This window comes from Pipistrellus hanaki (assembly GCF_964339955.1).
Source record: "Pipistrellus hanaki genome assembly, chromosome: 3".
Classification (NCBI taxonomy): Eukaryota; Metazoa; Chordata; class Mammalia; order Chiroptera; family Vespertilionidae; genus Pipistrellus; species Pipistrellus hanaki.
In genome coordinates, this window is record NC_140505.1 from 179,749,760 (window position 1) to 179,772,646 (window position 22,887).

A 22,887-nucleotide genomic window follows, 5' to 3' on the forward strand; every position below is an offset into this window, starting at 1 on the left:
TCTGGGGAGACTTAGCAAGATTTGGAGAAACTGGGAGATTAAGATGGTTCATTAAAATAAAGTCGATAGATTATAGATTTTAATCCATTACTTTAGAAAGTTAAGAGATGAGATATTTTTATTAAGGATATACAACCCGTTCCTAAAATATCTGATAGCATTACATCTGTATGAACTTTTCTAATGACTAGTAATCTGGAACAATATACTATCAAACAAAATAATCTAGGCTTTTCGAGAAATGTAAAAGATCCCTAGTTGAATTGGTTTTAAGGTGAAAGAGTGAGTGGGTGCTATCCTATCTCTCTTTGCCTGACATGCTCTAAGCAGGAGTGGGGAACATCCAGCCCTTAGGCAGTATAATGCCCTCAAAATCATTTGGTCTGGCCCTGTCAAGGCATAGGGGTCAGTTAATTAAATGTTTGATCAAATATAGCAGGCTAATTTTTAATTCGGTAATTTTGTAAGGCCCTTGAATGGTATTATAAATATCCAAATAGCTGTTGGCAGAAAAAAGGATCCCCACCCCTGCAAGGGAGTGGCTAGATCAACAACTACTGGTTTCAGCTATTTCTGGAGTGGCTATAGCTACTGATGTGAGAATGACTATGCCCTCTTTATGTATGGGATAAGAATGACTGTTTTGAAGGGCAGATAGGCCATAATAAATTCCCAGGAATGTAGTGATGTACCAAACTCCTTCAGTAAGGCATTCAATCTCTAATTTTTCATCTCTTTTTTATGTGCCATAGAGTGAATCTCATCAGTTCCGTGTCATGGCAGCTGTCCTTCGCCATTGTTTACTAATTGCAGGTCCAACTGAAGACAAAACAGAAGAGTTGCATAGGTAGGTAACCTCCAGTTCTTATTGTTTTTATGCATCTAATTTTAATTGCTATAAGCACAAGAAAGTGAAAATATCATAATAAATCGGGTAACTGGTAAGTTAGAAATCATTACTATGCTCTAATGAGCTATTTTCATTGTCCACTTTGACTTATAAACTTAGCCCCAACAAGAGAAGAGAATTTGGCATTTGTTGCATTCAACAAGAAAACCCAGAACAGCTATCATAATAGCACACAGTTATTGAATAATGTGTATGGCATTATTTTAAGTTCTTTATAAAGATTAGCTGCGTTTAATCATCACACTAGCTTTAAGAAATAGGTACTATTATTTTTTCTTCTCAATAGATGATGAAACTGAGGCATAGAAAGATAAGCAGTTTATCCAAGTTCATATATAATCTTAACTATGGTCTGATGCACGATATTCATGCAAAAGTAGGTCTTCCTCCCCCCAGCTGCCAGCACCATCTTCATTCTGGCACTTGGGACCTGGGCTTCCATCACAGCCCCGGTTCCATCCAGAAGCATGTCTGGTGTAATTAGCACTTTTATTATTATAGACTAGTGGCCCAGTGCATGAAATTCGTGCATTGGGGGGGGGGGGGTTATCCCTCAGCAAGCCTGCACCCTCTCCAATTGGGGATCCCTTGGGGGATGTCTGGCAGTCAGACATCCCTCTCACAATCTGGGACCACTGGCTTCTAACCGCTCACTTGCTTGCCTGATTGCCCCTAACTGCCTCTGCCTGCCTGCCTGATCTCCCTTAACTACCCTTCCTTGCTGGCCTGATTTCACCCGCAACTCTTTTCCCCTGCCAGCCTGATCTCGTCCCCAACTGCCCACTTCTGCTGGCCTGGTTACCCCCAACGGCCCTCTCCAACAGCCTGATCTTACCCTAAGTGCTCTCCCCTGCAAGCCTGATCTTGCCCCCAACTTCCCTCCCCTGCCAGGCTGATCTCGCCCCCAACTTCCCTCCCCTGCCAGCCTGATCTCCTCTGCCTCAGCCCCCACCACCACAGCTTTGTCCGGAAGGAAGTCGGAAGTCCAAATGATGGCTGGTTGACCCAGTCTAGTTAGCATGTTACCCTTTTATTAATATAGATAGATTATATAATATAGGATTGCTTAAATAGGGGGAGCCTTTTTCAGCAGGAGGAGATGCTCTTGGCAGACAAAGATACATAATCCCTATATTTGGACTGATAGCCAGCCATGTGCACTATACTGCCAAACTTGTCATTAAAAAATTGAACCACTTTCTTACACCTTACACCAAATAACTATTGCCCTTAAAACCCCCTCCTCAGCCCCCACCTTAGGTTCTGCCTTTGCAGTTCACCCAGATTAGGTTCTGACTAGTCGATTTCTATGCTAGTCAGTGTCAAAAGCTCTGCCTCCTAGGCAGCCATTCGCTCCTCACACTTTACCCAGATTTGGTTCTGATTGGTTGGTTTCTATGCCATTCAGTGTCAAAAGCTCCACCTCCTAGGCAGCCATTGGCTCCTTAGAGTTCACCCAGATTTTATTCTGGTCGATTTCTATGCCAGTAAGCATCTCTGGGCCTGATCAGAGAGGTGGGGCTGATCAGCAGCCTCTCAGAGGCCTTTAATATATATTAAACAATATAAATTATATTTTATAAACTATAAGAATTGAATCTTGCCTGGCCAGCATGGCTCACTGGTTGAGCATGGACCTATGAACCAGGAGATCACAGTTCAATTCCCGGTCAGGGCACATGCATGCCCAGATTGCGGGCTCAATTCTTAGTGTGGGGCATGCAGGAGGCAACTGATCAGTGACACTCATCATCGATGTTTCTATCTCTCTCTCCCTATCCCTTCCTCTCTGAAATCAATAAAATATATCCTATCTAATAAAATGGTAATATGCAAATTAACTCATTCCATCACAAATATGGCAGCACCCAGTCCTTTCAGCCCCATCAGAGCCCCCCAGTCCCAGGGGGGTGGCTGCTGAGAGCAGGCAGCATGAGTGGCCTGGTGGAATGCTTGCCTCATTGCATTGTCCACGGCGGGCCTCTGGACAGTGGTGAGGGATGCTTGCATCGTAGCCCCAGCAATGAGGCAAGCATTCCACGCATGGCTGCAAATGGGCTTCTGGCCTGGCTGGGGTGCGAATGGGGCCTCTGGGCCACGGAGAGCCTCTGGGCGGCGGGTGTGGAGCGGCCAGGTCCCACGGAGAGCTACCGGCACATGGAGATAGAATTGAATCTGTCTCAAGTAATACATAAAAAATAGTTAATATCAAGTTTTATGACTTGCCTGTTAGAGTATTAATGGACTACTATTGAAATTTATCATTCTCCAAGAACAACTGAATAAGTATTTATGCATTTTTCTAGTGCTCTTTCTGTTCAAGATCAGATTTGCAGTAACAAGACTTCTGACTTTTAACATGAAACTGCTCATGGTGCTTAATAATAACGCAAGTGGCATTTTAAACAATTCAAATAAATTTAAATCTGCAAAAAAGTAACTTTGGCATTATCTCTGCTTTATAAATAAATTTAAAAGTTGGGTTCTTTATAATAGAAATTGCCTTTGAACATTTATAATATTGTTTTCCAAAATATGGCTTAAATAAAATGAAACATATTCTTGTTATTTTTTTAAGCAAATCCACTTTTTTTTGTTACAATTGGCAATTTATCATTTGATATTGTAATGAGTTCGTTGGTAGGTTATCTTTATGTACTTTATCCTGCAAGTATGCAAAAGATTGTGTTTTTGTTTCAATTGAAAAGTGTAATTTTTATGCAGCTACAGGTCAAAAGTTCCTTCAATTTTCTTGAGACTGTGCCTTTAAAAAATAATCAGATAACTCCAATAAATCATAGTCTCTAAAAAGATTTCATTGAACATTTTTCTTACCATAATTTTTTTTTATATAATCAAGAGGCATTAGAAATGTAGAAACTAAAAGAAAATGGGGTTTATAAGCCCAGGAGTAAATTAATTTTTTTTTTTAAATCAGATATCATGAGTTAAAGAACATTCATACAAAGAATTGAGACCATTCAACACAAAGTGTATTAAAAGTCATTGCTACACTAGTCACAAAATATTGCTAAGGATTTCTCTGAAGAATGAATTTAATATTTTAACATAGTACCTGGTATCCATCAAAATAGATCAAAACTATAGAGGGTTTTTTTAATCAGATTTTTAAATAAAAAGTAATCGGATTTCTTTACTTCCCTTCCTAAGAGTTGCTTTATATATTATTTTTCTTAAATTGATTTAAAATATATTTTTAATGAAATTTGTTTTTATCTTAAAAGTTGCTTTGATAAACTATTTATTAGCTACACTGTAAATAAAAATGCTTTCCCTAGAGCAGAGAAGAGGGAATTTTTTTTCTGCCAAGAGCCATTGGGATATTTATAACATCATCAGAGGGCCATACAACATTATCAACTTAAAAATTAGCCTGCTATATTTGGTCAAACATTTAACTGAACCCTAATCCTTAGCAGGGCCAGACGAGATGATTTTGAAGGCCTTAAACTGCCTAAGAGCCTGATAGTCCCCATCCCTACCCTAGAGCCAGTATAGAATTTACCCATATAGAATTCTCAGAGGCTTTCCTGGAAGATTGAGGTTGCTGCTGACTTGGCAGTTTGTCTGGAGTGGCCCTGCATATCCCTTAATCAGAATTTAAAGTGATTATTCTAGCAGTAATACACATAAGCTAATTCACTTAATAGAGGAAAACTGCATCAACCTCAAAGGGCAATTTTAGGAGGCTTACTAGAATTGTAATGTCTACTAATTTCTGCTCATTTGTAGTGATCCTGAAAACATTTTGTGTGTGTATATAAGACATAAGTTTAAGCGGGGTGGGGGTGGGGGGGAAGACTGTTTCAAAGTAACATCTCACTCCATTTTCAAAGTTATTTTCTAAGGGTGTGTTGTTTTCAAGCCATGTACGTTTTATGAAACATGCATGTCAGATGCCTATTAAGGTGCTCTAAGAGATGTGTAAGTTAGGAGATGGCTTGGCAGCAACTTTTTCTGATATCTGTAAGACAGTACTTCCTCCCTCCCCCAAGAAATCAAGGGGACATGAACATAGAGAGAAAATGAGTTACCTTATAATAACAGCTGACTTGACCTTTATTTCCAATAATTAGCATCTTAGTTATTAAAATCTGTATTATATTTCATTTCCTTTTGTTTATACTTACTGTAACAAGTTGGTATGATCCACCTTCTTTGCTACATTAAAGGACAGCCTAGTTCTGTTATCTCTGCCTGAAAGTATTTTTAGCTCTCTTGTTCATAATCAATAAGCTTATGCAAAAAAAAGTTGCATATGGATGTGGCTGTGGTTGTGGTTGTGGATTTATTTTAGAGAGAAGGGGTAAGATAAGATGGCTCATGCACTGGAGAGGAGAAAAAAGAAGGGAAAGGGCCAGATCTGATTTAATGTCATTTAGCCTCTCAATCTTATGTCTTTCACTCAGCACATTAGCACCTATAATGCTTTTTCAGATGTTTCTTTTAGACACATTCATTTTATTTCATATACTAGAGACTTGGTACACAGATTTGTACACCATGCAGGTTCCCTCAGCCTGGCCTGCAGCGATGAAGTGGAAACTGGCTCTCTGACATCCCCCTAGGGGACCCAGATTGTGAGAGGGCTCCAGGGCCTGTCCCGCCCAGTCCCTATCATCCAGACCTCAACAGCAAGCTAACCTACCATTCGGAGCATCTGCCCCCTGGTGATCAGTGTGCATCATAGTGACTGGTTGAATGGTTGGAAGAACTGCCCGACACTTAGCATATTAGGCTTTTATTATATAGGATTGAAGGGGACAATTTAATACCTAGTGACATCTCATTACAATGCTAAGCATAATGTCTTTTTCCCCCCAGCTTTATCTATATATATAAAAACCTAAGCAACCATTTAACCAATAGCTATGACATGCACTGACCACCAGTAAGCAGATGCTTAATGCATAGGCATGGAAACATGGAACAGACTGATGAATCTCAGAGGGAAAGGGGAAGGAGGGAGGATGGGAAGAGATTAACCAAAGATCTTATATGCATACTAGAATCCCGGTGCACCCTGCCAAAACAGGCAGTTCAACATCTCCCAAGGGGTCCCAGATTGTGAGAGGGTGCAAGCCAAGCTGAGGGAACCTACCAGTGCACAAATCCATGCCCTGGGCCTCTAGTCTATATATATTAAAAGCCAGCAACTGTTACACCATAACTACCAGAATGACCAGTCACTATGTGGCACACTGTGGCCAGTGAACTGGCCAAATGGAGATGGGGGGTGGCCAGCCAACTTCCCGCAGTGCCTCCGCTTAGCCACCCCCCACCCCTGGATCAGCCTCTCCCACCGGCAGGGCTGGCTGGCCAGCCTCCTGCAGCCTCTACCCCAGATGAGCTTGCACCACCCCAATTGGCCCATGACCCCTCCCCCAGCCAATTCCATCCCCAGTCGGCCCCCAATCCGATCAGGGACAGGGCTGCCTGGCCAGCCACCCATGGCCCCTCTCCCAGGCTCCTGGCCCCCAGTCAGCCCCTGCTACCCCATTCGGGAGTGGGGCCAGCCAGCCCACCACCCACAGCCCCTCCCCATGGCCAGTCGGGGCGGCCCTAGTGACCAGTTTACAGTAAATTAATTTTCATTCTGAGACAGAGCCTAGGGGGGCCTTATTTTCAGGGGGATGCCTTATATTTCACTCAGAAGGAAACCTGTAAGTAGGTCTTATTTTCAGAGGATGTTTTATTTTCGGGGAAACATGGTAGAATTCAGCCCATTGCTCTACATGTTGTTATGCTGCCTTCTCTTAGGAAAATGAATATATTTTATTTTATTTATTTTTCTATATTTAGCACCTAGAAAAAGGCATAGGAAATATTTGTTGAGGATGAAGTGAGGTTTGAGCTATTCTTAAGGAATGAGAATGTTCTAGGCAGGAGAAATCATAGACAAAGAAATAGAGGAGAAACCAAGATGGCGGCATAGGTAAACATCTGAAATTGCTGCCTCACACAACCACTTTAAAACTACAACTAAAAGGCAAAACAGACATCATCCAGAACCACAGGAAGGCTGGCTATGTGGAAATTCTACAACTAGAAAGGAAGAGAAAAGCACACTGAGACTCAGAGGAGGTGCAAAATTAAAGTGCGGAGGTACGGAGGCATGTGCGTGGATAGGGCTGGCAACTGAGGACACGGTTGTCTTTTTCAATCAGGAGGGAGACATAAGCTCCCGACTGCTCTGAACTCCAGTTCTAGATGAGACTCTGGGGACCCAGACTCGTATGGGGAGAAACTGGACTGTCTGGCTTCAGGTGGAACTCGAGGGCGGCTTTCTCTTAGAGATGCTTGCAGTGATTACCGCAGGACATTGAGACCCGGGGGCCTCTTAGGGCAGTGCTGAGGATCAGCTATAGCTGTTTGCCCCACCCTGTTGATTCCCTGAGACCCCACCCCACCCAAGCTGTGCATAGAGCCTCTTGCATATGAATGGCCTGGCCCATTGCAATCAAAAATTACCTAACAAACTGCAGCTGGGTCAGAGAGCCCCAGAACTTCCAAAAGAAGGCCCAAGGCCCCACAGCAGCTTGCATTGCTTCATAATTGGGCCTCATCTGGGCACCTTCAAACCCCAAAGAAGAGGAATCTGTAGATATCTCCTTAGCTCCTGCTGGGTAGCCTCAGGCAGAGGCTAAATTTGCACCTCCTTGGAGATCCAAGAGCCAGTGTACCCAGTGATCAGAGTGGGACTATCCAGATTTCAACTCCTCAGATGCATAGGGACATACTTCAAGGGGTAGACTCAGTGAGTACCAAAGCCCCACTGAAGCAAGTCTTGCCCCATAAGGGTGTCTCCAGTACAGAAGTTTTCCCATTGTAGATACACTGACCCTCACAGCTAATTGGCCTGGAGGTCAATTCCTCCCAGTGATACGAACAAAATCAAGGTTTAACTACAAGACTGTGCACAGAGCCCTCAAAGGGGTGCACCAAGAGGGTCTACCTCGGGTAATTGGGGAGGCTGAGCCACTGGGCCCTATAGGACACCTAGCACACAAAACCACTTTTTATCAACTCAGGGAAGCAGCCAAAATGCAGAGACAAAGAAGCAGGTCACAAATGACAGAAATGGAGGAAAGCAAACTACTAGATATAGAGTTCAAAACCATGGTTTTAAGGTTTTTCAAGAATCTTCTAGAAACCGCTGATAAATTTAGTGAAACCCTTGAGAATATGAAAAAGGACCAACTAGCAATTAAGCATACTGACTGAAATAAAGAATAATATACAGAGATCCAATAGCAGACTAGAGGATCACAAGAATCAAGTCAAAGATTTGAAATACGAAGAAGCAAAAAACACAATGCCGGAAAAGAAAAAAGAATAAAGAATAAAAAAATATGAAGATAGTGAAAGGAGCCTCTGGGACAACTTTACTAACATCTTAATTATGGGGGTGCCAGAAGAAGAGAGAGAGCAAGATATTGAAAACCTGAAGAAATGACAGAAAACTTCCCCAACCTGGTGAAAGAAATCAACTTACAAGTCCAAGAAGCGCAGAGAACCCTGAACAAAACGAATCCAAAGAGAACCACACCAACACACATCATAATTAAAATGCCAAGAGCAAAAGACAAAGAAAGAATATTAAAAGCAGAAAGAAAAACAGTTAGTTACCTACAAGGGACCACCCATACGATTGTCAGCTGATTTCTCAACAGAAACTATTCAGGCCAGAAGGGAATGGCAAGGAATATTCAAAGTAATGAACAGCAAGACCCTACAACCAAGATTACTCTACCCAGCAAAGCTATCATTCAGAATTGAAGGTCAGATAAAGAGCTTCACAGATAAGAAAAAGCTAAAGGAGTTCATCACTGCCAAACCAGTATTATATGAAATACTGAAGGGCATTCTTTAAGAAGAGGAAGAAGAAAAAGGTAAAGATAAAAGTTATGAACAACAAATACATGTCTATCAATAAGTAAATCTAAAAATCAAGTGAATAAAAAATCTGATGAACGGAGTGAACTGGTGAATATAATAGAATATATTCATAGAGAGAGAGTGGACTGACAATTCTCAGGGGGAAAGGGGTGTTGGGGGTACAGGAAGAGACTAGACAAAAATTGTACACCTGCCGAAACCGGTTTGGCTCAGTGGATAGAGCATTGGCCTGCGGACTGAAAGATCCCAGTTTCGAATCCAGTCAAGGGCACATATCCTGGTTGTGGGCATATGTTTTTCTTCGATGTTTCTAACTCTCTACCTCTTTCCCTTCCTCTCTGTAAAAAATCAATAAAATATATTAAAAAAAAAAAAAAAAAAAAAAAAGATTGCTGGCCTGGCCCCGATCCTAGTACCTCAATTGGTTGAATGTCATAAAAAAAAAAATAAAAAAAAAATCGTGCCAAAGTTTGGCTCAGTGGATACAGCGTCAGCCTTCAGACAGAAGGATCCCAGGTTCGATTCCCGTCAAGGGCATGTGCCTTTGTTGCGGACGCATCCCCCAGGGTGCAGGAGGTAGCTGATCAATGTTTCTAACTCTCTGTCCCTCTCCCTTCCTCTCTGTGAAAAATCAATAAAAAACATTTTTTTTTTTTTTAAATCGTACATCTGTGGATGAGGATAGTGGGGAGGGAGGGTAAGGACAGAGTGTGGGATGGGAACCGGAAGGGGAGCTATGGAAGGGAAAAAAAGAACAACTGTAATAATCTGAACAATAAAGATTTATTTAGAAGATGAAAAAAAGTTTTTTAATAAAAAAAAATAGAGAACAATGACCAGGTCACTGTGGGTTTAAAAGGTACGCTTTGCTGAGAGCAGTATTTAGGGGTCTTTCTAGCCATAATTATCCAGGTTTTCTTGAACCTTCTCTATCTGCTCCTGCTCTGGTCTTCTCTTGCCCTTTGCAAAAAATTCCTCCAGGTACAGATTGAATCTTCTGTTATCATCTCTTGAATCCAATCTCCTCAGGCTTTAGTTCCACTATTGCACCAGAATGGCTATTACTGAGGTCACTGGTGACTTCTGTATTGCTAAATCCAGAAGACATTTCTTAGTTATCTTCTTACTGTTCACATCATTTGTCACAGGTGACTCCAGTCTTACATACTTTTCTTCCAGGATGCCATACTATCTTGGTTTTCCTACCTCACTAATTGTAACTTCTTCCTCTACCAGTCAGCCTCTGGAGGATAGACTGCCCAGGCTCAGTCCTCATAGGGTTTTGTTGGTTTTTTGTGTGTGTGTTTTTCTTTCAATCTACACTTCCTTACCGATTCAATCCAATCTTTTATTTGTAAGTACCATCTACATCAAGCATGTCAAACTCAAAGGCTAACACGGGCCAAATAAACAAGGTTTAAGTTTATGTGGGCCGCAAAAAAAAACAAAAGCTGAAATTTTCATAGAAACAAAGGTTTATTTCGATAGAGACATGCTGAATACAAAGGGCTAAAATCAATGAGTTATCATTAAGATAAAATAATAGAACACTTCAATAAAAATATTTTTTCTTGCACATTAATTTACCAGATACTGAATAATTGCACAAATTAATAAGCGTAATGCAAATAAATTTATTTTTCTTGTTCTCCAAAAACGAATTGTTTCCTATTGTGCACACCAAATAAGTCAAGATAAGACTAATGACATGGCAATCGGCTGCTAAAATATTCGCTGCTAGTATTAGTGGAGAGAAATGGTATGCCTGCACGTAAGGTGTGTAAGGAATTGAATGCAACATGATTATAGTAATCAGTCATTAACAAACATTGTAGTTCATTATTAAAAATTATGTATAACAGGATATTGTAAAAATTAAGTCATTAAATTTTTATTAAAACATTTCTTACATACCATTATATTGTCTGGGCTGCAAAAATACTTGTGGGCTGCGAGTTTGACATGCTTGATCTACATGCTAATGATTCTTATTTTATATCTATAATCCAGATCTCTCTCCCTGACCTTGACTCTTTTAGCTAACTTCCTACTAATATCTCCACTAGGAAGTCTGGTAGGCACTCCAAACTTAATATATTCAAAATTAAACTCTTAATCTTCCCCTAAAAAGCTGTTTCTCCTATGGTGTTTCCCATTTCAATTTATGGTAACTCCAGCTTTCTACCTCCTAACGCTAGAACCTTGGATTCTTATACTCTGCATTAGCTTATCAGGAATTTATTAAAAATGTGTCCCAATCTGACCACTTCACTGTTATCCCCCTGTGCACTCACCTGACTTATTATGTAACACCCTAACTGGTCCTCCTCAGCGTTGATGTCCTTCCTCCTGTTCCCAGTGCAGGAGCCAGAGTGGCCCTTTGAACATAAGTTAGAGTCTATCACGGCGCAAACCCTGCAGTGGCTCCCCACTACACTCAGAATAAAAAGTAAAGTTATAAAAGCCTGCAAGACCAATCTGACCCGCTATCTGTACGATCTTCTGTCCTCCTCCTCCGCCGCCTCCTCCTTCTCATCTGTGCCGGGTGATGCAGCCACACCAACTTCTTTGCGATTCAGACCTGCCGCTGCTCCTGTCCTAAGGCCTTTGCCCTTGCTCTTTCTCCTTCCTGGAAAGCTCTTTCCCAGAGGGCTCATGGCTGACTCCCTAACTTCCTTTAAATCTTTGCTTAAATGACGCCATCTCCGTGAAATCTATCCTAACCATCATAACCCTTTATCCCAGGCTATCTTACCCTCCTGGGTTTTCCTCCCAGACCACTTAATCGCCTTCTGTTCAGGTAACTTAACCTGTTTTATCTACTTGACTGTTCTCTCCACGCTGGAAAATAAGCTCCATAGGGAGCTTTATGTTTTCATCATAATGCCTGCCTGAAGCAATGCCTAGCACAAGTAATTAATAAATAATTACTGAGTTGAGTTAGATTAAAGTAAACTTAGATATCTACACCTGAAAATCTCTGGGAGATCTTAAGGTTCACTTGAGTAGATTTTCCAGCCGTGATAAAGATATGTGAGCCCCAAACATAAAGAACACACATTTGACCAGGAAGATTTAACAGCTGTAGGTCTACCTGTACTGTTATTATACTCCTTAATGTCATTTGGTATTAAATTTATGTTTAGTCCAGTGATTTATACAGCACTGGATTTTAGATTGCCTTCCTTCCCATACAACTACAAGGCTTTAATAGTCCTTGCTTTGAAATCTGCATATCAGGAGGGGGCTGGGAGCGTGAGTGGGATGATGTCATGTCCCGGTGATTAATGATCTCTAGGAAGCTGAAAAGGGGAGAGTAATATACACAGTATTTCCACCCCCTGGAGTAGGAATGCAAACACCATTGTGCGGATCTGTGCATAGTCACTGACTTCCTGGTAGCTGGAGAATTTCATACACTCTTCTACCACAAATAAAACCGTCAGCGAAGTGACAGAGCTCAAAAAGCTGGCCTTCCTTACTTAAAAAGAATAGCTCAAACACAGTGAGCCAGAAAATTAATTTTGTAGTTGTTTGGGAACCCAGTTGTTTAATGAGAAATGAGAAAATGGGAACTTTTCTTGAAAAGCCTAAAACCTCCAAATATTTGTTGAATCAAATTCTACATTTGGTTCCTTAAACTTACCGAATTCCTGGAACCTGCTTATTTTAAATGAATTTAAAGGGAAACATTCCTTTGTAAGGAAATGCATTGTCTTAAACTTCAGTGTGGTCTCTATGGAAGATTCAGAGAATTATACCATAGAAGGACTCTGAAGCAATTGCCCTAATGTGTTTTTTAAAAAAACAAACCTAACATTTCAGAATGGTTTGTACAGTTTTAGAAAGTAATTCTAAAGTAAAGTTCTTTTTTTTTTTTAATCCTAATGAATGTACGATATTTAATAACAGTTCCCCAATGTTTAAGTCAGAAGCAAAAACATTTTTAACTATAGATAAGGAACTCCAGAAATTTGCAAAAAATTTTTAAAGGAAGCTTGTGAGGAAAGCATTTTTTTTAAACCATTTGTGGTTATTTACAAATAACCAAAATTAGGTGATTTGTTTAATAGTAATGGTAATAGCAGAGCAGCAGCAGCTATAGTTGATTTTTAATGGGGACAGTGAAATAACTTGTATTTTTACCAGGAACCATTCATTCATAGGACTTGTTAAATTATTTTTGTTCTTGACTCAGAAATTTTTGCTATCTTTACATTACCACTCACTGTTCCGTGTTGTCTAATTTTAAACTTTGATTTCTTATGAAATGTTTCATATTATAAAAAGAAAGAAAAGAAATACTCATTTTGTGGGAAATGGAGCCACACTTCAGGGTAAAGGAGATGGAAAAAATCCTTGTATTTTATTTCTGTTTTGATGTTGTTTATTTTGTTTTATTCTTGAGAGTGTCACTATAGTCTAAATTAAAAGGAACTACTGTGTCTAAATTAAGACAGCATCAGATACATTAAGCTCTGAATTTGGTTTCCAACTGGTTAGACTTTTAAATTGCATTTGCAAGAGTTTATTTTTAGTCAGGATGTGGCTATTTTTAGATCTGCTTCTCTGTCACTAGGAAATGCAATGCCTGTCTTTCCATTGTTGTTTATCAGGAAGTTCTGAGACCCAGGTTTATAAGATCCAGTCAGCACAGAACACCGCTTCTCCTTTCCGATGAAAGAATATGAAATTGTGCATGAAGGAAAAAATATGTTAATTGAGAACATGTATAATTTTTTTAATTTTTAGTGTCATTTTAATCTCTTGTACACTGAGCAACAGGGCCAGATTTTTAAGGAATACCAAAAAAATACAAGGTTTGAGTTCCCCCTGCTGGTGTGCATTCCAGGCTTGTGCATTCATTAACATATAACAGAAAGGCCTAGGCGATATAGAAAATTGCTGTGTTGGCCTTTTTTAAAAAAAAAAAACAAACCTGTGATGAGAGTTCAAGAAAAAGCACCATTATCCATTTTCTGCAAATGTTTTACCAAAAAAAAAAAAAGGGGGGGGGGGGTGATGATCTAAAAATTGTATTTTCTACATCTAGAAAGAACAGAACTTAATCTTATAATATTTGACTTTTAATGTTGTTGCCTCCATGATAAACTGCTTATATGCAGTGCTTTTCAAATGCTTTATGTTGTAATCTAACGAATAATAAAACACCGGTGTATCCACAAAAGGATTTAAAACCCCAAGGAAATAATGCAAAGCCAGCATTTGTCATAATAAAATGGAAGACTGGCGTTAAAGCTCACTAATTCCTATGTTAGCATTTCAGAAAGTGGCATGACATCATGTGATTGTGTGTGTCCATTTAACATCTGTTCTTTCTAATTTGTCTTATGTGTATTTAAAATAGTTCTCTTTATTTTCTATCTCTCAATAAACGCAGGTAATATTAAAGGTTCGTTTTGAAAAAGAAACATTTTAATTGACTCCTAAAAAGTCACTTCTGAACTTCTTATTGTGTTTGCATTTTAAAGGACTATTCAATCAAATTAAAATATTGTATTTTTAAATTGCTTTTCAGCAATGCAGTCAACCTTTTAAGCAATGTTCCGGTCTCTTGTTTGGATGTTCTCATTTGTCCATTAACACATGAAGAAGAAACGCACGAGGGAACGACTCTAGATGAACTGCCCAGTGATAAAACAGCTGAGAAAGAAACAGTTTTGAAAAACAATACCATGGTGTACAATGGTATGAATATGGAGGCCATTCACGTTTTACTCAATTTTATGGAGAAGAGAATAGATAAGGTAAGGCTGATAAAATGGAGGCCTTGGGGAAATGCTTATAAATAATGTAAATGGGCCATATATACAAACATCGCAGGACATGATTTTTAAATCTAAGCTTTTTAAAATAGCTGACGCCTTGCATAATTATCTGTACTCTGGAAAGCACTTTGTTCCAGTATATGATAAATCACTGAAACTGAGTGAATTTATTTCTTTAAAGCTGAAAATTGTGTTGGCAACACCAAAATTATGACTAGTGCCTGAAAACAAAGGAAAGATTGCTTTTCTATACAGGTGTTTTGTAAATCCTAGAGACAGTAAAGCAACAAGCAGGCTGTCAAATTACAGCAGGGAGGGTAGGGAGATCTGGGGGAGATAAGAGATCAACCGAAGGACTTGTATACATGCATATAAGTACAACCAATGGACACAAAACTCTGGGGAGGGAGGGTATGTATGGGAGGGAGGGTAATAGTAAGATATGTACACAGATAATAATTTAATTAAAAAAATAAGGGAAAATTTTTTAAAAAATTAAATACTAAATGATAAAAAAAAGAAAGAAAAATTATCACTCCCCCAAAAAACTTAATGATAAGCGCATTCTATACTATCTAAAAGACATCCTTAAAAGAAAAATCACCACCTTTCCATTTGTTGTGAATTGCTTATTTCTCTCATCTATCACTTGCTTTGAAAGGCAAGGTATTGTAGTTTGCATGGGTCATCAAAGCCTTTGCCTCATTTAAGCTCATTGATTAAGCCAGTGAGGATCCTACAAAAAGTAGCAAAACTCAGGAAGGCTTGAAGTAACCCTTGGTAAACATGAAGCTAACTGATGAAATGGAAATATCGTCAAGAAAATAATTTTTAAATGGTTTTTAAAGATTGGATAGCATAAATGTCTCCCCCTCAAAAGGAGTATTATAACATGCTCATTATGTGGAGGAAAGTAACACTATTAGTAACTACACTAATGTAGCATGTATGACTTTTTTTTTCTAGGGAAGCAGCTATAGAGAGGGCCTAACTCCAGTTCTCAGCTTATTAACAGAATGCTCCCGAACCCATCGAAACATCAGAAAGTATCTCAAAGATCAGGTAACTGTTTATGCACATAACAACTTAAAGTTAGTTTTCTGTGTGTGTGTGTTTTTTTAAACATAGAATTAATGAGTTGAATTCTATCAGAATTTTTTTTTCACAAGGTCAGAAACTCAGGAAAGTTTGTATTAATCTTTGAAATCTTTCTAATCCTGAAATAAGTGATCCTGTGTATTTTTTATCATTTATTCATTTATTCAACAAATTTTCATTGAAATCTATTATATGCTATGCTCTAAGCATTGTTCTAAGAAATACAAATAAAGTCTTTGACGTGTGGGGTCAACCTTATAGTGGGGGGACAAAAAGTAAACAAATAAATATATGATATAATGTCAAGTAGTGATAAGTGTTCTGAAAATAGGTACAGCAGGGGAAGGGGAGACTTAGGGGAATGAGGGAAAGCCTCCCCAAGGAAATAAAATTTGAGCAGAAACTTGATAAGTAAGAAAAGAATCTCTGAAAATATTCTGGAAGAAGAATGTACCAGAGAGAACAAATTCAAAGTCCCTAAGAGGAGAGGATGCTTTGGAAAAGCAAGAAAACTAGATAAGTGTGCAAGGGGGAGGGGGAAGAGTTATGGACAAAGTAAAAGAGATAAACAAGAACTAAGTAACATAAGAGTGTACAGGACCTTTCATTCTCTTCAAGTGAAATGGAAAAGCATTGGACCATTTGGAGAAAGGGAATGAAGTGACCTCATTCATATTTAAAGATAACCCTGGCAACTGTATGTAGAATAGACTAGAAGAGTGTGAGTAGATGTGAGGATACTAGCCCAAAGAGAACTGATGATGAAGGTTTGAAGTAGGATGTTAGGAGTTAGAGATCATAGTAAGAAATCGTCTTTTTGCCTGGCAGGTGTGGCTCAGAGGTTGAGTGTCGATCTATGAACCAGAAGGTCACGGTTCAATTCCCAATCAGGGCACATGTCCTGGTTGTGGGCTTGACAGTAAAGGGCATGCAAGAGGCGGCTGATCAATGATTCTCCCTCATTATTGCTGTTTCAATCTCTCTCCCCCTCTCCATTCTTCTCTAAAACCAATAAAAATAATATTTAAAAAAAAAAATCTTTCCATCACTTCATCTGTACCACCGTATCTTTTATCTCCCCCTCTGTGGCCAGCCTCTGCACTTTTATCCTGGATCTCTTTTCCTCTCACCTTCTCACCTTCTTTGATCCTGCATGTAGTTCCTCTCTTTTTTCTTACATTAGTATTTTTTTAATGTACTCGATAATTTCTGTCTGCATACAAATACATCTTCTATTATAACAGCAAAAGAAACCCTCCCTTAATCCCACTCCTCAAGCTGCCTCCCCATTTCTCTGCTCTTTATGCAGTGTTCCTCAGGAGAGTTTTCTATACTCTGTCTTTTCCTTTTACTCATCTTTGATCTCATTCAGCAGTCATGATTTTGAAAATCATATAAATACTGATGACTCCCAAATTGCTGTCTCCAGCCCTGACCTATCCCCTAAGCTCTAGACTTAAATAACAAACTGCCTACTCATCTCCTCCCATTGGATGTGTAGTAAATATCTTAAGTTTAACATATCCCAAACTAATCTCCTGATTTTCCATCCTGTTTCGTTTCTTTCTTTACACATTCCAGTACATGGTACCACCAGTCACTTACTTGTTCATTTATTGCCATATATCAATAGGATTTCTCCTAATAAATATACCATGTTGATTTCCCCCATCTATGTTTATGGTAAAGATTTAGTAAGCACTTTTACTATCGATATGTATAAAGTACATTAATAGTTATTGCTGATGAGGAGAGATCAGAAAATAGAGAGTCTATCTTTGAGGGATTTGCAGTCTATTGGAATAAGGGAGAGGTATGAAAGCATGAATAATCACTTAAAATAAACTAATTAACTAATGAATTAAGGTCATTTCCAACTTGGACTATGGTAAGACATTCTACCATGACTAAGAGGACTTGATGAAGAAGAATAAATGAAAATTATTTCAATCCTATACATTTCAGCTTTTTCACATAAGAGATCCAGTTATGACTAAGCTATTTAGATTTTGCTATCTATAACCAAGACAACCAAAAAAATCTATTTGTTAAACAACTTCTTTATATGAAGGCTTAGTGCCACACATGTATATTCAAAAGATTATGAGGCCCACCCCTTGTTCTCAAAGAAACAGTACAGTATAGATAAAGAGATGAGACATGACAAGTAAAAGATAACTAAAGGTACAAGGCACAATACAAAAATCCACATTTTCTTCTAAGGAGGATGGACTATAGTCTATGTTGTTCAAGAAAGGTAGAACTTAAAGGAACAGATGATTAACTTTGACAATATTGTAAATGGAACCATGCCTAATTAATTATTATGCCCTACACTTAGTACCTGATTAAATTTCCTCATGCATACCCAAAGGAAATTGGTCTTGAGTATTCTGTATTTGGGCAGGTAGAAAGAGAATAGTTACAGATGGTAGAAAATTACTGATCCAGGTTGGGTTTGTCTGGAGAGGCATATAGAATAGATGAGGCTGCTGTAGGTTTGAAAGAGAAGCTGGACAATATTTGTAAAACAAAAAAACAAAAAAAAAAAGAAAAGAAAAAGTATTGGAGGGTAGTATTGGGGAGATAATAGAAAGAGTCCATACCGATGGAGTTTGTCTGGGAGTCCTATATAAACAACAAAAACAAAATTTCACTTAAACTTGTTTTAAGAAGCCCAAAATATAGCTAACAAAATTTTTGTGTGATAATCTTTATTAATAGACTAGAGGCCTTGTGCACAAAATTCATGCACAAAAGGGGGGGTCCCCTCAGCCCAACCTGCACCCTCTCCAATCTAGGACCCCTTGGGTGATATCCAACTGCCAGTTTAGGCCTGATCCCAGGGATTAGGTCTAAATCTCAGGGATCGGGCCTAAACTGGCAATCACATATCCCTTTCACAATCCTGGACCACTGACTCCTAATCACTCACCTGCCTGCCAGCCAGGTCGCCCCCAACTTCCCCCTCCCTGCCAGCCTGGTCGTTCCTAACTGCCCTCCTCCCCCCCTCCCCGCTGCCAGTCTAATCACCCCTTACTGCCCCCCCTCCCCCAGCTAGCCTGGTCACCCCCAGATGACCCTCTGCCATCCTGGTCAATCACCCCTTACTGCCCCCCCTCCCTCAGCTAGCCTGCCCCGCGCCCCCCCCCCCACCACACACACACACCCCGACACTGGCCTGGTTGCCCCACACAGTCTGATGTTCAGTCCTTTGGTCATCCCTCACCCCCCTGCTGGCCTAGTCATAGGCAGCCATCTTTTGAGGGCATGAGGGTTAATTTGCGTATTACCTCTTTTTTCTATAAGATTCTGTACTCTGTAACTATAGGCACATATTACAAGAAATCACTTTTTACATTTCTCAGTCTTCTACAAAGAGGAGGTAAACAGTATGGTTGGCTGAATCAAATAAGAATTTATTGTGCAATTACTTTGTGGCTATAGTGCACAAAGAGCCGTGTAATCTGCCCTTTCAGAGACATTAAAATATGCATTCTGTAAACCTTTTGGGTAGAGTACTTAATTTTCTGAAACTTAATTTCTATTTTTATTTACTGTTGTATCTCCAGTGCCTCTGGTACCTCTTAATACATGGTAGGCATTTAATATAGAGAGCGAGGGAAGGAAAGAAATAAGTTGAATGGACCAAATAAAATAATATACACATAAAGGGTCTGGCACAGTAAATTAGTATTTGACTTTGTATCTATCCTCATTTGTTAGCATAGTGCCTAATTTATAAAAGGCAGACAGTAAAAACATAGAGATATACAGTGTCAGGTGGTGATAAATGCTTTGTGGAAAATGAAGTGGGGGGTGGTATAGAAAGAGAAGTCTAAAGGCTAATTATGTAGATGGTCAAGAAATGTCTTCATATAACTGACAATTTAACAGAGACCTGAAGAAGTGAGGGGATAAGCCATGCAGGTTTCTGGAAAAAGAGTTTCTGGGCAGAGGGAGCAGCAAATGCAAAGACTATGAAGCAGGAAAGTGCTTGGTGTGTTTAAGGCGCTCCATGGAGGTTTGTGTGCCTGTAGCAGTGTAAGAAAGTAATAGCAAACAAATCAGGAAAGTAACGGGAAGCTGGAATTATGTGAAGCCTAAAGGAGTTGTAAGAACTCTGTCTTATACTAAGAGTAAGATGAGAAGCCATGAGAACTGGAGGACTTTGAGAAGAGCAGTGGCATGATCTGACTTTCAAAGAATCATCCTAGCTTCTATGTAGAGAATAAATCATAGAAGGACCAGGGTAGAAGCCAGGACCACTTAGAAAGCTGTGGCAGTAGTCCAGATGAGAAGTAATGATAGCTTGGATTTGGTAATGCTAGACAAGGGAGTGAGAAGTGGTTGAATTGTAGATATATTTGAAGGTAGGTTTGAAATAATTTGCTGATGGATTTGATGTTGGTGTAAAAGAGGAGTCAGGATATTTCCAAGGTTTTTGTACCAAACGGAAGAATGGCTTGCCATGCATTAAAATAGAGACCTTTAGAAGAAACAGCTCTGCTGGGAGCATTAAGAGTTCTGGTGAGGATTGATTATACAGAATATCCTATCTAATCCTATCTAATAAAGAAGGAATATGCAAATTGACCATCATGCCATCATAAAGATGACAGCACCCACAGCCAATAAGGAGGGAATATGCTAATTGACTACCATACCTTCAAAGATGGAGGTGCCCACAGCCTATAAGGAGGGAATATGCTAATTGATTACCACACCCTCAAAGATTGTGGTACCCACAGCCACAAGATGGCGGTGCCCATCCCCTCAGCCTCCCAGGGCCAGCCCAAGGAGCAGGCAAGCCTCATATGGCAGCTGCCCAAGGCTCAGGTAAGCAGGGCCAGCTGAGGTTTGCACTACCAGCAGTGGCAGCAGCAGAGGTGTGATGTGGGCATTGCCTTCCCCTGATCACTGGTTTGCCTCTCATCCCTGAGGGCTCCCAGACTGTGAGAGGGGGAAGGCCCCTCTCCAGTGCATGAATTTTCACGGACCAGGTCTCTAGAAAAAGTGTCATCAATTTCACCAACTAGCATATAAGAAGTAATAATTAGTAGCCTTTTTACTATAAAATAAAACAATTAAAAGCATAAGTACAGATGTTTTCTCTAGTGAACAGAAAATGCTGCAGGAATTAAAAGAAAGGAAAATCTATATGAGTCAGGGTAATAGGAAGCCTCATAGAAGAAAGAGAAACTTGACCCACACTTTAAAATGGATTTTGATATAGGCAAGCAGAAGCATCTCAGGTGCTGTGAAGAATAAAGCTCAGAAACGGACTTGGGTATATCATGCTGGTATAGTGAAGAGATGTTTCTCTTCAAACAAAATTTCAGTACAGGCATGAACTTATTTGAGGCTTGTTGTTGCTCTTTAGTTTTATTTTATTTGGAAACAAACCTATTTATTTTTTAAATGCTTTTTTCATGCTTACAAAACTGGGTACAAGACTGATTCAGTTTCATGGTGTCATCCTTTCTTGCTCTAGTACCCACAATTGATGATGGTTTTTGCATTTATGCCATTAGGTTTTACCACCGCTGAGGGATGTGACAAATCGACCTGAAGTTGGCTCAACTGTGAGAAATAAGCTGGTGCGCCTCATGACACATGTTGACCTTGGAGTCAAACAAATTGCTGCTGAATTCCTTTTCGTCCTTTGCAAGGAGAGAGGTAGGTTAAATTCTCTTTGCCCTCTACTTGGTTATTTTTCTGAGGGAGTTTGCAAAATTCTTCTGGCTATATCCTTCCACTCTTCTCAGAGATTACCTCTCCATCTGTTCTATTAGAGGCCTAAGAAGATATTAAATGTAATAATTTTAAAACATTTTCTATATGCTTCTGAATTCACTGAGACATGCAGATACACTTCCAAACACACTCACATTTACACTATCCTTAATCTAGACTTCTTAATCTTGATGAGCCAGGCATGACCTGGATCCATTATGAAAATATCTGCTTAACTAATTCAGGTGCTGCAATTTTGATACCAAACAAAGGCCTGAGTTAGTTCCTCTTTTTAATTTCCTTTGGAACTGAAATTACAGACTTCTTCACTAACTCTTTGGTCAATAAATTGTTATAGGATGTAAGCTACATAATAGATTAGATCAGTGATTTTCAACCAATATGCCAGGGCACACAAGAATTTTTAAAACATGCAATACCTAACTATTTAGTCAGGTATTGACTTCTTTTCCCTTAGATTGTCCAATAAAATAATTACAACAGCCAGCACAACAATAGCCATCTGCTGTGAATGAATCTGTCATATCGGCAAAAAATACATTTTTTGGTGTGCCATAGAATTTTAGTAATTATGTGTGCTTTGAGCTGAAAAAAGGTTGAAAATTGCTGTAGTAATATAATAGAAGTACAAAAAGGCATAAGGTACAACCTTTACCCTTGAAACAGGGTAAGATAGAAGTAGAGAGAAATCCTGTATAATAAAAGCCTAATATGCTAAGTGTCATACTGCTCAACTGTTCAACCAGTCACTATGACACGCACTGACCTGCAGGGGGCAGAAGCTCCAACCGGTAGGTTACCTTGCTGCTGGAGTCCGGCCAATCAGGACTGGGCAAGATGGGCCAGACAGGACACACCCTGGAGCCCTCCTACAGTCCCTTCGTGGCTACCAACCTCCCGTGGTCCCTCACCAGCCGGCCGCCAACTGGGACTGGGTGAGATGGGCTGGACATGCCCTCTAATGAATCTGTACACCAGGCCTCTAGTTTTAAAATAACTACATAAAATAACTACACTATAATGTAATAATTACTATTTTATAAGTGTATATATAAAGTGATTATCTTTTGAGATACATCCGAAAGGTGTTTCCTAAAATTGTATGGTTTGCTTGCTCTGCAAAAGGCAAGTTCTCCAATTAAGGTACTTTCACTATTATTCTGATATTCTTACTTGTTTCTTCATTTCCTGGTTTATAAATGTACTAGTGAAAAAGTCCCAACTAAGCAGATCTCATTTTCCACTCTTTTATAATACCCCAGTTTTTTTAGATAGATAATTTGAAGGTAGCAAACTTCACTCCTTTCAAAATCTTAAGTCAGTTGAATTCTTTTTTTTTTTCTTTATTCTAGCTTTATCAAGGTATAATTAACAGCTAAAATTGTATATATTTGAAGTACATAGCACAATGAT

At 39.4% G+C, this 22,887-nt stretch overlaps 1 protein-coding gene across 7 annotated transcripts in view; it reads left to right on the plus strand.

The window, feature by feature from the left end:
• The window catches only part of RIC8B (RIC8 guanine nucleotide exchange factor B), a 103,233-nt gene that overhangs the window by 39,241 nt on the left and 41,105 nt on the right, over positions 1-22,887 (plus strand). For all 7 annotated transcript variants that reach the window (XR_014794715.1, XR_014794716.1, XM_084880132.1 and 4 more), the window contains exons 4-7: positions 753-847; positions 14,370-14,598; positions 15,586-15,681; positions 21,252-21,396. Coding sequence is in view for 5 of the 7 variants with exons in the window: in XM_084880132.1 (XP_084736258.1) it covers positions 753-847; positions 14,370-14,598; positions 15,586-15,681; positions 21,252-21,396 (565 nt within the window). In the remaining 2 variants the exon portion in view is untranslated. The remainder of the gene's footprint in view (positions 1-752; positions 848-14,369; positions 14,599-15,585; positions 15,682-21,251; positions 21,397-22,887) is intronic.